At 40.5% G+C, this 15,927-nt stretch overlaps 1 protein-coding gene across 5 annotated transcripts in view; it reads right to left on the bottom strand.

The window, feature by feature from the left end:
* Positions 1–15,927, bottom strand: part of Hs6st2 (heparan sulfate 6-O-sulfotransferase 2) — a 277,491-nt gene that overhangs the window by 64,813 nt on the left and 196,751 nt on the right. For 3 of the 5 annotated variants that reach the window (XM_026787540.1, XM_026787543.1, XM_026787544.1), the window contains exon 3: positions 8,131–8,163. The exons of the other annotated variants lie outside the window; for them this stretch is intronic. In XM_026787540.1, the coding sequence (XP_026643341.1) occupies positions 8,131–8,163 (33 nt within the window). The remainder of the gene's footprint in view (positions 1–8,130; positions 8,164–15,927) is intronic. 5 annotated transcript variants of the gene reach the window in all.

Raw genomic sequence — 15,927 nt, 5'->3', positions numbered from 1 at the left:
CAAAATCTTCACAATCAGTATTTCTTTGTTAATAGACTATTTTATTTTTCAAATTAATTTCTGTTATGTTTATACTCTTATTTACTCTCTAATATGGTTTTATGTTCTTTGTATGAATGCACAATAATAAAAATAATCTTATACCTTCAAAAATATAGGTGTATGTCACCAGTTTTTCTAGTGTATGTGGCACTAAAATTATATAATCCTCAGCCAGGGTGTTGGGTAATCACCAAATTGTGGAGCCCTACTTGGTTTTCGCATATCTACTGAAGGTTAGCATCTGTTTCTCTTCAGTCTGAGAGACTGAAAAGCAGGACCATCCGTGAGTCATCCAGCTTTCATTGCGCTCTTCAATTACAAATGTAATTCTCAGGTATTCAAAGTAAACCATAGTCTACATAGACAGAATGTAAAATCAGCTCTAAGAGTATTATTTTACGTCCAAGTATTTTATGAGCACCATAAAGGAGACACCGAAGCTGCTCATGTAGAAAGTAGTAAATGAGGCTTAAGCCCCCTGGTGCACAGCCTTGCATGATATTCCATGAGTGGGGAGTACTGAATTACATGGCTCTTCAGTAATACATCCTGTGGTTTTTTTCAGAGAAACTTAAACTACCCAAACCCTCTAACTCTATTTCATTTTCTTATAAGATCCTAGCATCTAAGACAATTACACCTTATTATTTTTTTGAGACTGTTTATTTCATCCTTTGCGAATTTCTCAAGTCTTCTATGTTTATGTAACCAGAAACTAATTCCCATTATTTCCAAGAAGTTATCAAATCAAAAGGACATCACGGGGACTATATTCTCCTGCACAGATTCAAAAGCAGCGTATTGCCTAAAACGTATTTCTAGTCAGAAAATGGTTCCTACTTAGAGAAATATACAATGTTCATTTCTTTCCTCTACTTGTTATTCCTTTCAATACATCATCTATGACATTGTCAAATCAAGTCATATGAAAAATGTGAGGAAGACTATGCATAATCTCCTCGTATACACTCATGGGCTTTATGTTTTAATATAAAAACAATCAGCAAAGGCCACATAAAGACACATTTATGCCAGTTTAATATGAGTGACATTCCACATCTGCACATGTAGAACAATCTTCTTTTAGGTCTCCTGACAAATAAACAAGAGTTTCCAGAAAAGAGACAGTAAACTGTGCTTTATGGGTGGCAGATATCAAGTTGGAAAGCATAGAAATTCCAAGAAAAAAAGAACAAAGTGCCCCTAACTGCCTTTTATGAATAGTATTTAGTACCCATATCATTTGAATCAGGAAATTCCAAAAGGGTTTCAAACCACATGAGGTCTTGAAGAAGTCCTCTAACAACACCAGTGTCTAATTGATGCTGAAGGATGTGATATCTAGAAAACAACAGTGAGCCAATGGAGAAGATGAAACAGGAAGCCCGTGGTGATACATGGTGGGCAAAGGGGTCTAGGTAGGATTTTAAGATTACAGAAGAGCCATTCATAAAATAGGAAATACTTCAAATTCAGAAAGGGAACAAAATGTACCCTAGTAATTTCTAACTTGTGAGTACATCTTCTCCATTTTATTTATGCACAATACCTCCTGTTCTATGTGTGTGTGTGCGCGCACACACACACACCACGTATACAAACGCCAAAGGCAATCAAACAAGCAAGCACGACAAGCAGATAAAATTAACTGCATGTCGAAGTACAAGACAGGATTCACTTGAGCTGCATGTCTTCCCAGTGTCTAATTAATTGCGTGTACATAGAGAAGTTATTACCCTAAGGCTTCAAGGAAGTCAGAGACGGCAAGCTTCTAACTCTCACCTGAGAATCTAACTGAACTCGGATTGTGTACCAAGAGAAGTGACACAAAGGTTGCTCCATGAATCCTTAGAGGCCTTCCCAGGTTAACATGCCTTTCTCGGCACCTACATCACTGACCTGCAACACCTATACTAAATCATTTGGCTGCCCACTCCCAATTCAGTCCTTTCTTTCATTGGTGTTTGGTTCATTTTGAAGATTCCCCATGGGCAAGCTGGGAAGATATTGGATTTCCGATACTCGCATTAAAGAAGTCGACAATTGCATTTGTGGATGTGAATTGTCACCCACCCTCGCTGGCAGAAGTTAGAACCAGAAGCAGTGCTTTAAAACTTCCTGTGACATTTACAAGAACTGTAAAGCTGGCTTTTGCAAGAAAATGTATGTTTAATCTAAGTAGTTCTGATACACCAGGAAACTGCCCCCTACATATCCACTTTACAAAATTAAACAGAATGCTGGAAAGAGATCTGGGCCCACATTTCTGAAAACAACGAATTGTACCACTTTGGAGCTCGAAAGACCCTGTGGGGTCATGTGATTTGAACATGAGTTTCATTCATAAGGAAATGAGATTGGGGGGGGGGGAAGCAGGGTGGTTAAAGTTATGACAGTTAAAATCGCGGGTCGTGTTTTCCAGTTCCCAATGGGGGCTCTTCCCACTACAGAAACAGGCAGAGCCAAGGTTAGGTTTGGCCCCACATGCTTGCTATCTCAGCCCTTGGCAGGTGAAGGGAGGAGAAGAAGCCTTTGGTTTGAGAAGGCAGCCTGGGCTACGGAACAAGATCCTGACACAAACAGACTCAGGTAAAGTCAAATGCTTTATAACTTTTAATGCTTCTGTCTTTCTTTTAACAGGTAGTATGCCTTGAGTAACAAGAATACTCAAAGTGATAAAAAGAAGTATCCCTAAGAGACTGGAAGGATCACTCATATTCTATAATACGCAAAGAAGGGATATGGCCCAATGCTAATGATAAAGAGGACCAGGAAAGTGTGGACAGATGTGTGGCAAGGGTCTGTGCTAGACTGTACATCAGGACTGCGCTGCTAATGGTAGAGCGGGCAGAAAGAGCCAATGAGAGTTGGGATTGAAGTCAGGAAAGCAGGAGGTGGAGGGGATGAAAGGGACTAACATGCAAAGCCCACAAAAGCAAGGAGCAAATTTCACCTCAAATCCAATTGCAATTTCGTTCATGGCATTGGCCACTCTCTAGAACTAGCGCATCCATACACTTTTGACTTTAATTGCCTTGGACACCTGCTTCTGTGTATACACCTATTCCATAAGAAACACAAGGACAGGGTGCAAGCTTGCGTATCTCAGAGGATGCGAAGTGCTCTATACATTTACAGTGAATGAACAAATCTGAGAAAGATGTAAGAAGCTAGATGGGGATGGTTAGATCTGTGAGGAAACGTTATTAAAGGCTAAATTCAGGAGCTGGTTTTTAATGTTCTGACAGCCGGTGAGAATAAAATAATGTGTCTGATTCAGCAGTGTTTCTAAATTCATTGAAGGCCAAGGAAAAAGGAACGCGGGGAATTTCTATATAGGGTTACTACGCGAGTTGCTATGGCATGTAATAGCTGAAGAGCATAGTAGAATAAACTACAGGCAGGGATTGTGAGAGCCAGAACAGCTCTCAGCTGCAGTACTTCAATCAGGGATTGGACCTTGGGATCTGAAAAGGGCTACAAAGTAGACTTTGGCATAGAGAGCTAGGACAAGAGCACTTCGAATTGAGACCTGCGAATCCATAGCCATGCAGAGCTCTAAAAGGAAACGTGATGTTCAATTGTGAGGGGAAAACTCTCAATGTATTTGGAAGCTAAGCTGGCCTTCGGGTACCATATAACACAGGAAGTACCTTGGGAGTGCAGAGTAGAGCCACCCATCCAAAAAAGTGATATTATTCTCTACTAACGATAACAGTGCTGAGACCATAGTCTCCATGGGAGGAGTTTGTTTATAGCCAGGTCTCCTAATGGCAGCACACCCATTAACCAAGATTTGTCTATCCCTTTGCTCTAATTAAATTTTAGGGTTAGACACAATCATTCATCTGGCCTGAAACACTGATGAGCCCACTTGGAATGTAAAACCCCAAAGCAACTCAATATTTACGAAATTTAAAGGAAGCAATCAATCTGTAATTCGAATTTATGCACATCCTTTGCCCACTTTGGATCTGCCTTATTTCCCTTAAGTTTCTCTGCTCATTAAGACTGTCAGCAAAGTTACCGTCTCAACGTATCTGCAAATAACTAAAGGAAAATGTATCAGACATCTAAGGCCAGAGAATTTAGAGGTATGGTATCCACAATCTCATTTCTCCACAGAGATCCTGGCATTTTCCATAAATGTTTGCAGAATGAATGAAAAAAAAAATCTTGATACCTCTTGAAAGAATTATTTGCAGCTTGTCTTGGTAGTTCATACCGACAAACTCACGAGACTGAGCCTCAATGATCACTACAAGTTCTGAATTGTCTTGGGGCTACAGAAGTGAGTATTCCAGGCCAGCCTGGGCTATATTTTAAAATCTTGCCTCACATCTCAGACACCCCTAACACAGCCTATAAGTGTGTCTGTACATCTATGCACACAAGTAGTGTCAAAATACTCTTCCCTTCGGCATGTGCATTTTTATAACAAAACACTGAAATAATAAGCATTTGTTTCCCAAGAAAGACGATTTTAATTAACATTCCATCCAAACATGCCAATCATCCAGCACCTCAGTTTATATCAGGAAAGCTGTTCCCTTTTCCCTAGAAATCACACAACTTTTAAGGACCCAGTTGGCATTGACATCTCTGATTCATAAAAACAGAGATTCCGTTTGCCCATCATGCTTTCCCTGAAAGCCTGGTTTGTGTCAATTTGCTAACTTCGACCTCCTTTATTTCTGCTTAGGCTAATATTTCACCCTTGCTCCTTTTTGTCAATTCTTAATACTTCTGAAGCTTCCATCTGCTTTCCTAAGGCAATGACAAAAGCCAGACTATACTTTCAGCCCCCTAGGATATCCTGCCCTGGAGATTCTCAGCAGGCATTTGAAAATTGGAGTTAGCCCAGAGCTCCGGAGTGAATTAAGGATTGGTGACGTCAGTTTGGGAATCATTAATGTAGGGGTTAAAGGTGAAACTACGTGAAAAGATGAAATTACCCAAGGAGTCAGCATATCAAGAGAGAAAACGCAAAGCAATGATATGAACACAGGAGTTGCAACATTTAAAGGGGTGAAAAGGGAACAAATGCATGTGCCCATTCACTAGTGTATAGTGTGTGTGTGTGTGTGTGTGTGTGTGTGTGTGTGTGCCTGCCTGCCTGCCAAAGAGAAACAGTGAACACTTTGCAGCAAAAGAAGGTATGGTCTGGTGTAGGAATCTTCAGATACCCAGGATGACTGGAGCTAAGAAGCAGCCATCAAATTCTGACAAATGGTGGTCACGAGTAGCTTTTGGGAAAAGCAGTCTTCCCATTGTGGTTACTGTGGACTGGGTGTGAGAGCAGTCACATGTGGATGTGGGCAAGGATCACGAAACGCCAGGAGATTAACCATTAGTAAAGAATAAGGTTGGCACTGGGTACCCAGCCAATGAAACTAACAACCACTGTTGCACATTGACTCTTCCCGGGGTGTCCGAATCCACGCATATTATTTCTGGGCATGGCTTCACTTTCTTCCGCATCAGAGCTCTAAAAAGTTGCTACATATTGCATTTGAGATAACCCGAGTCAACAAAGGCTAAATAAATTATGCAAGGTCACACAGTGAGACCGTGGGAGGGCTGGTATGGGACTCGAGTTCTATTTGAAGCTGAAGGTCCCTACTATCAGCCACTGAAGTTAACACCTCCACACTCATGTTAGATAGCTATGCTTGAGGAAAAGGGAGTTGGTACTGATGCAGTATGCCTTAGCATCTATCAGGTTCTTTCCACTAAGTATCTCCTTTTAAACATACATCATCAACTTTTGGGGTATATTTAGGTAAACCTTAAGAGGACATCTTCAAATAATTCTATTTTGGGAGCTTTAAAAAAATCCCTCAAATCTATGTGACTGCAAACCAACCTGTCAGCATTCAAATGTGCTCGCTACAATAGTTCCCAATGGTTTGAATTGGTTCTAAAGTGTGGCATCATTGATTAGGCGTTTGCTTTTCAGATTCAGATTAGTAATAATCAAAGGCATCAGGTAACTGAGGGAAATTCGGCAACATGCTCTTAAAAAGGCTTCTTCCAACCTGGAATTTTAACAATTCCTGCATGCAGACTCGGTGACAATAACATTAAAGACAGGAGACTGGGAGGAGAATGAAGGGCAGCAGCAGAACTGGTTGGCACACCATCGTCCTTTTAGTCCGTAAAACGGCATAAAGACAAACCCGTGGCTGGTCAAGACATTGACTGCTAACGCAAATAGAAGCCGGGCAAGATACACTGGAAATCCAACCAACTAATTTGCCTTTGACCCGACAAAGATCTTAGCAGGTTCAATCGGTTATCAGGGAGAACGAGAGACAACGTGTAAGTGAATGAGGGACAAAAACTCGAGCAATTAATGTTTTGCTGCCTGCCTATAGAAAACCAAATGAGGTTCTGGTCTAAAGCAATTAGTATCACTGCTAATTGTGCATGTGTGTAGCAATAATACTAGGCATTTGGGGTGGCTTGCACTGATTGTTCGCTTCTTCCTCTGGATTATAAAAATCCATTCAGCCAGCCAAATAATAGCAAGTGCTTAGGCAAATTGTTAATTATGAGGCAGATAATCATAATCTTGTACATTTATGAAACTGAATATACAATGAGGACTACCAAATGAATTGTTGCTTCATTATTTTGTCAGTGTCTGAAAAAAAAATATGCTAGCCCTGCAAACAGTTTCCATCCATTACCCATTCAGTCCACCAGAATTCAAAAGTGGCCCAATCAATATTGACCAAAAGCTGCTTCTTTCCCATTTCACCACCTGTGCTCCTCGGCTCTCTCACTGAGACGGTGGAAAGTAGCTCTGACAACTTCTGCCCCCACTGTGCAGCACCGCGATAAAAATAAGAGTAGGTCTGAATAGTGCTGCCTTGTAACTTGTAGAGCAGAAAGGGAGGGATAACTATCACCATTTCTGTAAAAGTAATTAGGAGAAAACTAATCTCCATCTCATTGACCACTCTCCTAATAATCATTCACAAAAGTTTATTCACACATGAGCAAATCAAAGCTCATCGTGGAAATGGAACTTGCTCAAAGTCACTGCTCTAGATAGTAGCAAGATGTAACATTCTTGCCACAAGGACATACATCCAATCTGGGATCTTTAAAATACCCTCCCACCGTAATGTGGGATGAAGTGTTGGTGTCTGTGTATGCCTTTTCTTTCAAAGAATTAGAAACTGACTATAGCATCAAACGACTTTCTTCTTCTCAGTTGTTAGATAGGTCTACAGGATCCTGAGATTAATATGGAAGTCAAGCCCCTGAAAATGAACTGGTCATCTCTTTTCACAGGAGCCTCTCCTAGTGGAGGAATGCCCAGCTCATCACCTGCCCACTCTGATTTCTTTAGTCTAAGTGAGGTATAGGGAGGAAGGCAGAGAAAACCGAGGCACTGGTAAATATTTCTAGATCCAATAAATCTAAAATAAGCCAAATACAAAACTGGTGAACATCACAACTTTAGAAGAAAAATGCCAAGTAAATAGAGGAGGCCATTAAAAAAAGGCTTATCATTCTCATTCGCCTTGTCAGCACTGGCGACAATACGATACAGCCCAGTGCAACAGTCAGGACCTTTCTGGGGCATTTTCATTGCTCCTTCTTCCCCACGGAAAGTAATGTTCTTGTGTTTAGCTAGATTTGTTCTCCAGCAGGATTCATGTGACCAAGGCCTACTGCCTATGGTTACAAGGTAGAAGAACCCCATAGGCATGTTGGTCCAATTGTTCTGTAGACATATAACACCATAGGCAATATTGGTCCGACTGCTCTGTAAACTACTATCAACCCTAGGACAAGTAAGGACTTTGTTGATGGTGGAGATCTTCTTAGCCAGACACTCTTCCGTGCCACCCAGTTTCAGTCTAACTCTTGGGAGTGGAGGGGAAAGCTAAATCATCACCCCACTTCCCAGCGGGATCTGCCATTAGACCTGAGACTACGTGCCACTTTAAACTCAAACAAGTATCTGTGATAAATTAACTCTCTTGTGTTGCAATTAAGCTGGCAGACTATTACAGTCTATTTATTTTCTAGCTTTCTCAGGCTCAGTTAAACTAAAAATACATTGTTACTTACCTAGATGCATCTAGAATCTGAAAAATCCTCCACCTGTTAAAGGAACAGTAAAACCAGTCGCTAGCAAGAGCTTGCCAAGAGAAGAGTTAAAACAATAGAAATAACCATTCTGCTGGGGTATCATATTTTTACAGTTTCCCAAACTGTGAGGAAATAGTTCATGGGTAGCTTTTCCATTTCGTTCCCCATTAGCTCATCTCCAGCAAATGGGGACGTCCCAAATCTCAAGGCTGAAAGGAGCAGGGCAGCAGTGAGAATGAATCCTCTGGATTGCTGTGGGCAGGGAATGATGGATCTAGCACTCATGCTAACTTCATTCTCTTTCTCAAGGGGCAGTGGCAAACTAAGCAAAGACAAAAGTCAAGAAACTCAAACCCAGACCAAGTTTACCCCTGTAGCATGGAAGAAATGGAAACACTTCAATGAAAGGACTCTGAGGGGAGATTTTTCACATCATTGGGAATATGTGAACCCAGAAAAACAGAGATAAAATGAACTTTTAGACTTTGATTATACTCTTAAATGAGATGAAAATTCAAAGCATGCATGTGCACACAGACTGATAGACATACATGCGCGCGCGCGCACACACACACACACACACACACACACACACAGAATAACTCAACAGAATAACTCATTTCTGTAGTGACTGTTACCAAAACAGAAGACATCCATTAAAGTAAGTAACTAATATCTCCTGATTTATAAAACTTGCTTAGATCTTTCTCATAACACAGGTCTTAGGATTCACAAAACATTAACTCTACAGTGTGAACTTATTTTAATTTCTTTGCATTTATGTGTGCACGCACAAATGCATGTATGCACCATGGTATGTGTACAGAGGTCAGAAGACAATTTGCAAGAGTCTTAGGTTCAGGGGATTAAACATAGGTCTCTCGGCTTGATCACAAGTTCCTTGACCACTGAGCGATCTCACATGTGTGAACTTCTCATATGAACAGTGTTATTATTTTGCTGATCTTCTCTGTTACCTGGGTACCCTGTCCTTTAAAGAGACAAGCTCTGCTCACTCCAAATCGTCCCCCTTCCCCAGCTGATCTCCAGCCTTCTCTCTCTCTCTTCCATAATCCCCTTACCCATTAAATAAACTCTATACCCAAGCTCTCTCTGCATGGCATACCTGTCTGCCTCTTACCCTCTTTGGGAACCTGCCAGCATCTCCGAAATTGTGCTCAGGCCAGTTTGAGACTCAGTTTTTGGATGTTAATTAGACAGAACAAGGGCCATTACAATTTTGTCCATTTTTTGTGCACAAAAAAGTTATAGGGGACTGTGAGTTGCTATGGGAGAAATGTCTTTCGATAGAAAAAGGAGACATTTTTATATTAAAAATATGTGCAGGCTTCTGGAGTGAGATAAGAATATCTTTTTAATAGCATAGCCGGTAGCAGAGCCATGTTTGTATCATCACTTGGGAAACAGTATATGGCTTTTTAACAAATCATTAGTCTTTGGTATGCTTAGACCTCACTTCCCTGCTTCTCCATTGTTAGACTGCTGAAGAAACAAGTGTTATGAGAAACTAACAAGATATGCCTTGTGAGTTTGGACACTAACTCTTGTAACAAGATAGCCCCACAAATTAGCTCGATATTCAAAGCCCAATGTGTTCTCTTCCACTTCAGCCACTAAAAGAAGAAATTTAGAGTATACTATTCTGCCTCACGACATAAAATCCTTATACACTGAAGACAGCTTAGCAGCCCGTGTACCACACTTGGTCTGGTGAACAAAAGAAAACACAACTTTAGATACAAATACAAACAAAAACCCCATTCAAAACAGCAATGAGAAAAAAATGAGACTAAGAAATCTTGTGTTGATTTTTTAGTGCCAATAGATTCCAAAGCAAAATAATACAGTAGTTTATAAAACCCTAATCTTACTATACTATCCTAATGGAAAACCTCAATTGATGTAAATATTTCCATTGATTTATTGATTTGTATCAGGGTTGGGTTAAATTTAACTTTAATCAGGACGCTATTCTCTCTTCAGAGTATCTTTTTTTTTATTTCTAGGCAAACTTCCTTCCTACTTGTTAATATTTTCCTACTTGATTGCAATGCTGGGGTTTTAAAGAACTCATTTCCTTACCTGGGTGTTCAGATAGCCAGAGGTGCAGTATTCAATGATGATCCATGAAGACGTTACCGGTACAGCAATCAAACAGGGGACCAGTCATTGCAAGTGACCAACGAACATGGGGGGAAGGGAAGAGAGAGAGAGAGATTGATTAGAAGAAAAGAAATTAATTTAAAATTTTATTTGACACAAATGTATCCAAGTCCCTCTTTGGGATGGTCCTCAACTGGAATCCTTTAGAAAGAGCCTTTAATCATGAAGAGTCATTCCAGCTCTATTTATTATCCATTATGTGCCAGGAATTGCTATAGGATACAACAGTGGATAGAGCAAACAAACAAACAAACGAAATCCTTCCTTTCTGCAGACTCTGCAATCTTGTGGAATATTTTGCGGGCCATCTGTTTGAAATAAGAATTTTCCAGAAATATACCATATGTGAACGCATTTCTCCTGGTTTTATTTATTCTTTCTTTGCTTTATGTATGGACAACATAGCCAATGGTATCATAGTCAATATTTGTAGTAGGAAAAGTGCTTTCTGATTAGAAGGAAAATTATGAATTATGGTCTCTTCCCCTTAAAATTCCTTTCCCAAAGGCTGTCTGTCGTGGTTCCTCTCCATCTGGCCCTTGAGCCTCTAGTGCTTGCATTTTGAAAGGTTGTGAAAACAGAAGTCTCTCAATAGCACTGCACTAATAGCTCAGGTCTACATCTTAATAGAGCTTTTCTCATTGGCTGCTATTGTTTTCTCTAAGAGGTGACCCAAGCAACATGCTGAGATGAGATCCATTAGTCCCCAGCAAGCCCCATCCTGGGAAAACAACAGGCCTGGGGAGACAAAGGAGACTTGGATACTGGCCTAAGTTCAAGAAAATGGGATCAATCTTCAACAGCCATCCACTATCTAAAAAAAATGGCAAGTTAGCAGGGAAGCAAAAGACAGAAGAAAATTCAAAATACCTATCACTAGAATAATGGGTATGGGGGAGTACCTGAGATTTTGAAATTATAAAGAGCATTTCAGTTTTTCTTTGCAATTATTTCATACATGTATACAATGTATTTTTACTAGATTCCTCTCATTGCTCTCTCTTAAAATCCTACCTGCTCCCTTTCCCCAGTTATGACCACTCTGACTCTCAAGCCATTTGTTGTGACCCACTGAGCTCAATTTGGGTAGGTTGCATGAATAAGGCTGATGGGGCCTATTTCACTGGAGTTTGGGCTACTTAGTCATGCTTGTACCACTGAGGAAAATGATGTCAGAGGGGATTCATCTTACCTAGGAATCTCAAACTATGGCATCTACCTTTGGTGTTTACAGTATTAGGGTTCCTGATTAAGGCTTTAGAAATATAGCAATTCACTTTGTTATGAATAACCAAATCAAGACCATAAGAAAAGCAAAGTAGAATAAAAATGCAGGAACTCTTACCCTGGAATCAGGATCCCTGGTTTCTGGTACTGATTCTGGTACTGGTTACTGGTATTGATCTTGGGCAATGACCTTCTCCATTGTCTTGCCCGAAAAGATTCAGGAGATGAAGTAGTTCAACAAGATGGTTTCTAAAGCACCCAGTACCAAGCCTAATACTTTTACCTTCTATTTTGGAGCATACTAGTTTAAAATATACCGATCTCTAGTTGTATTCTCAATACAACTTACCATTGTTAGTTCAGAGAGACCAGCACTCCTGCATTCACAAGCAAATGAGACATGGCCAAAACAGCAGTGTCCAAATTGAAAAGTGGCCAAACAACATTATGTCTGGGAAAACAGCTCTGTTTACTTATCTATACAAAGTGGATGGTTCTTTGTGATGAAAAATTTACATCAAAAATTTGAAAACTATCTGTTCAACTCTTTTGCCTACAAAATAGGACAAGTTATAATGTCTGCAATCATAATGATATTCAAGATACATACAAAACATATTGTTATGGCTGATGCTCAGTTAGAAGAGAATGTAATCCAATGAGAGCAGAAATCTGGTGCTTTTTGTAAGCAGGTCAATGAGTTTGAGGATCGGAAGATAGTTCTCAGATTACTTACAATGATTCCATGAAAAATTACAGACAGAAACCCTGTGGCAGAAGATTGACAAGAATCAGAGTCAACATGCAATAAACTTTATGTAAGACTATTTTTATCTAGAAGGAAGACCAAATAAGAGAATAGTCCAAAATGACAGTGACTGAGAAATAGGTCATAGGCTTGCCACTGAGTTATCTTTTCAACAGAACCAAGTTGTCAAATTCATGTTCAAAATGACCTATTTGTCAATGGCCATGTTGAAATCAATCACATTTCTTAATAGAGTGGAGGGATGCACCCCATCATCTGTGCTACACTGTTTGAGCGCCCCGTGTTATTCCTCAGTCTATGCCAAGTCCACATGAAGACATGCTCAAGAAGCCTGAGAAAACTGCAATCCAGATCGTCTTTGCTAAGTTGTGTTCTTTGAGTATCTGTTTTAATCCCACAAGGTCTAGCCTTTGCCACAACTGTGACGTCCTCCGAGTCTGCTCCTTTCACAGTACCTCCCTTTTTCTAAGACACTCAAGTGGGTTTTCAAACTTGCCCTGTGCCTTTCCATTTTCTGCCAGTCAAGAATTTCAAACTGGTTATTGTATTTGGCAACAGTCATAGGAACACAGAACCTTTTAGAACCACAGTAATTACTGTTCATTTATTTTACTTCCAACTTTCTGATGATTAGGAAGTTTTTTTTTAAAAAAAATATATATATCCCCTAATAAGACCAGGCATAACAAAGATCTATGATAATGATGTGTTTCATTCATAGCTACTGGTTGGTTATTTTCTAGATTCAATGAAGGTAGGGAGAAACAAATGCTATATACTGTAAGGGGACCGAAAAAAAGCTTGAACTGGAACTCAATAATTAAGGTCCTCACTCCAGATCTGCCATTATCTGGCTCAGAATTTTGGCAAGCCCACTCCTAATCAGGGAAGATGGTTGTCTAGGTCCCCTTTCCAAGTTCTCTATTTGCTCTAATATTCTAGGACTCTGTGATAAACTTGGCTTAGTCAGGAGCATTCCCATTAACTGTATAGCCTAAGTCTCATAAACAAAAACACTAGACAGAAAAAAAACTCGTGAATTTCTTTCAAAGACTCACAATTGGGTAGACAAGTTGGTCCTTCCTTAGTTGCCTACTCTTCCTATCAGATCCCCAGGCATCCCCCTAGCTCTCCAGACATCTGTGTATGGCCATACCGGAGAATTTCTATGATAGGTGATAGATAAGCTAGCGGCTGCCTAACTTGGGCATATTAAGCCAATCTAAGAAACACTATCGATGACTTAGTTTTTTAAATCTCTGCGCTTATATCTGTTGTGAGGAACAAACTAAAACAAGTGACTAAGATGGACACATCAGCTCTTTGTGGGTGGTAAATTCCGTCATTTCCACCTTTAATGATAACAAAGAGTCAGCACTTATTCCAGGATGTCTATGCATCACGTCTGAGTCAGAACACAAGCAGTGCGATAAACAAGTGATACAGAAAGATATTTCAGCATTACCCATTATCCTTTGACATTTTAGACCTGACTACCCTAGCCACTTGCTCTTCCATACCATGGCTACCATAAGTCTAGATTCAGTCTCTACGGATCTATCCCTGGAATGAGGGTGTGTAAAAAGACAATTGAAGGACTGGTTGACATCTTTTAGAGACTATTGGAGTCACTCAACCTTCCCCTGATGCTGAGATTCTTCTGGGGACAGGGACTCACCAGAGAGCCCAGCAGTGATGGAGCCAAGTCCAGGACCTATCTTAATAGTATGTCATTCGCGCTGTGTCTACTAGAGTCTGCTTAGAGGCAGCAAGCAAGTAAACATCTTCTCTCAGACACAATCACAGCAGACTTCAAAACAACTAAAGAGCAAAGACTGCAAGAGACTAGAAAAGCAACTACAAAAGACACAAAGGATGTTTCGTTCTTCTTTTCTAATAGCTGTTAATTTTTGGAAAAACACCTTTTCATGCTTCTTGCTAACTTACGTTGGCTACTTACCAATCACTGATTCTTTTATTCCTTTCATTTGAGGAACAATGCTAAATACCTGGACCCTTTATTGCTCAAGCACCAATCATGTTTTGGAAAGAAAACGGACCTGATGAGAAAAATTGCTGCACGGCCCCTTTCCAATACGATTTTTTTTTTCTCTGCCGCTGGTAAAGCAGTCAGGTCCCAGCTGCAGATGCCTGCTCCCAGCTGTGTAGAGTCTGCATTCCCAGCAGACCACCCTCCTTTCTCCTCCCCCCACTCTCACTCCCCCACACCAGAATTTCCTAAAATTCTTCCATTTTGGCATCATAAGAGTGCCCTCTAGTGATGAGCCAATTAAGAATGTGGGGACCAAGGAATTCTCAGGTTTTGGTCAGCAATGGGTTTGTTCTTAACCTGCTCTTGGCCACCTGAAAACACTGACATCACCTTTTTATCAGTTTAGTCTTTCCCAACGAGGGAAATGGATGCCCTGTAATGGAGAAAACAAAGCGAAATAAAATGGAGGACCACAAACCTTACAAAAGCTGACGTTCTGCCTCTTGGCAACTATTACCATTCGTGATGCAGGACCCCTGTGTAAGTCATACAGTCAGTGTGCGGACGCAAGCTGACTCATCAGTTGAAATCTAGCAACTATTATTATCCATGCCTTAGAGTCCCCTGTCGGCAAGCATCTGCAGGTGTATCATGGGACCTAATGGTATGTTTCCTCAATTTCTTCACATGTACATTTTTCAGCAGAAAGGAAAGAACCAAGAGTCCCTTAGAAATGACCCCGAGTAAAACATACTTGCCATCTGTTGAAAGAAAGACCCGAAAAGAGTCACTTACAATAAGTAATATAATATAAAATCAACACTGTAAGTAAGCACTTGGGGTTATTGCCTACCATTTTATTTCCAGGTTTAAGAGTTTGGTTCTGAACAGTCCACAGTCTCTGCTATCTTAGAACTGGTTCAAATCAGCAGAAAGGTTTCCACTGTGTCTTTTCCAGTCAACCATAGAAGGCACTACAACATTATTGTATCCCTGATATTTAATTTTGACACAGAGAAAAAGTGTGGCAAATGGCCAATGTGAAGTACAACTGCTTCATTAATATGCTAGCATGTTTCACCACGGGAACTGTAGAAAGGTCCCTAAGAAGGAATCATTTGGTCAGTGCTAACATAGGGACTGAGATCAGTCCCAAGAAAAGTTTAGTGAAGCCACTAATAGACCAAACACAAGGCACGCTGCATTCTAGATATGACACTCCTTTGCATCGGGGCTTAGGTTTCTGATGAAGTCAAATCATGGTGGGAACAATAGATTTGATGGGAAACGTCACTGTAGCTGGCCCAAAATGAAGAGTTAATTGAGAGCTAGGGTTCAGTGAGCAAGGGTTCCAGCAACTGCTTGAACCAGAGCTCCTCTGCTTTGGTTACTTCAAACTGTCACTCTCATTTCTCCTCAACAAAACTGGGATCGTTTTGTGATCTGCAGCAATTCCCAACACAAGGCACAAATCAAATGATCCATAAAATATCTGTTCAATTTAATAATCCAACAGTCTTCATGAAAAGGAAGGGAGGGAGAAAGGAGGGAAGGAAGGAGGAAGGGAGAGAAAAAGGGAGGGGGAGGGAGGGAGGGAGGGAGG

This window comes from Microtus ochrogaster, linkage group LG10, assembly GCF_000317375.1.
Source record: "Microtus ochrogaster isolate Prairie Vole_2 linkage group LG10, MicOch1.0, whole genome shotgun sequence".
Classification (NCBI taxonomy): Eukaryota; Metazoa; Chordata; class Mammalia; order Rodentia; family Cricetidae; genus Microtus; species Microtus ochrogaster.
Note: the sequence above shows the minus strand (reverse complement) of the source record. Positions and strands in the feature narration are given on the sequence as shown.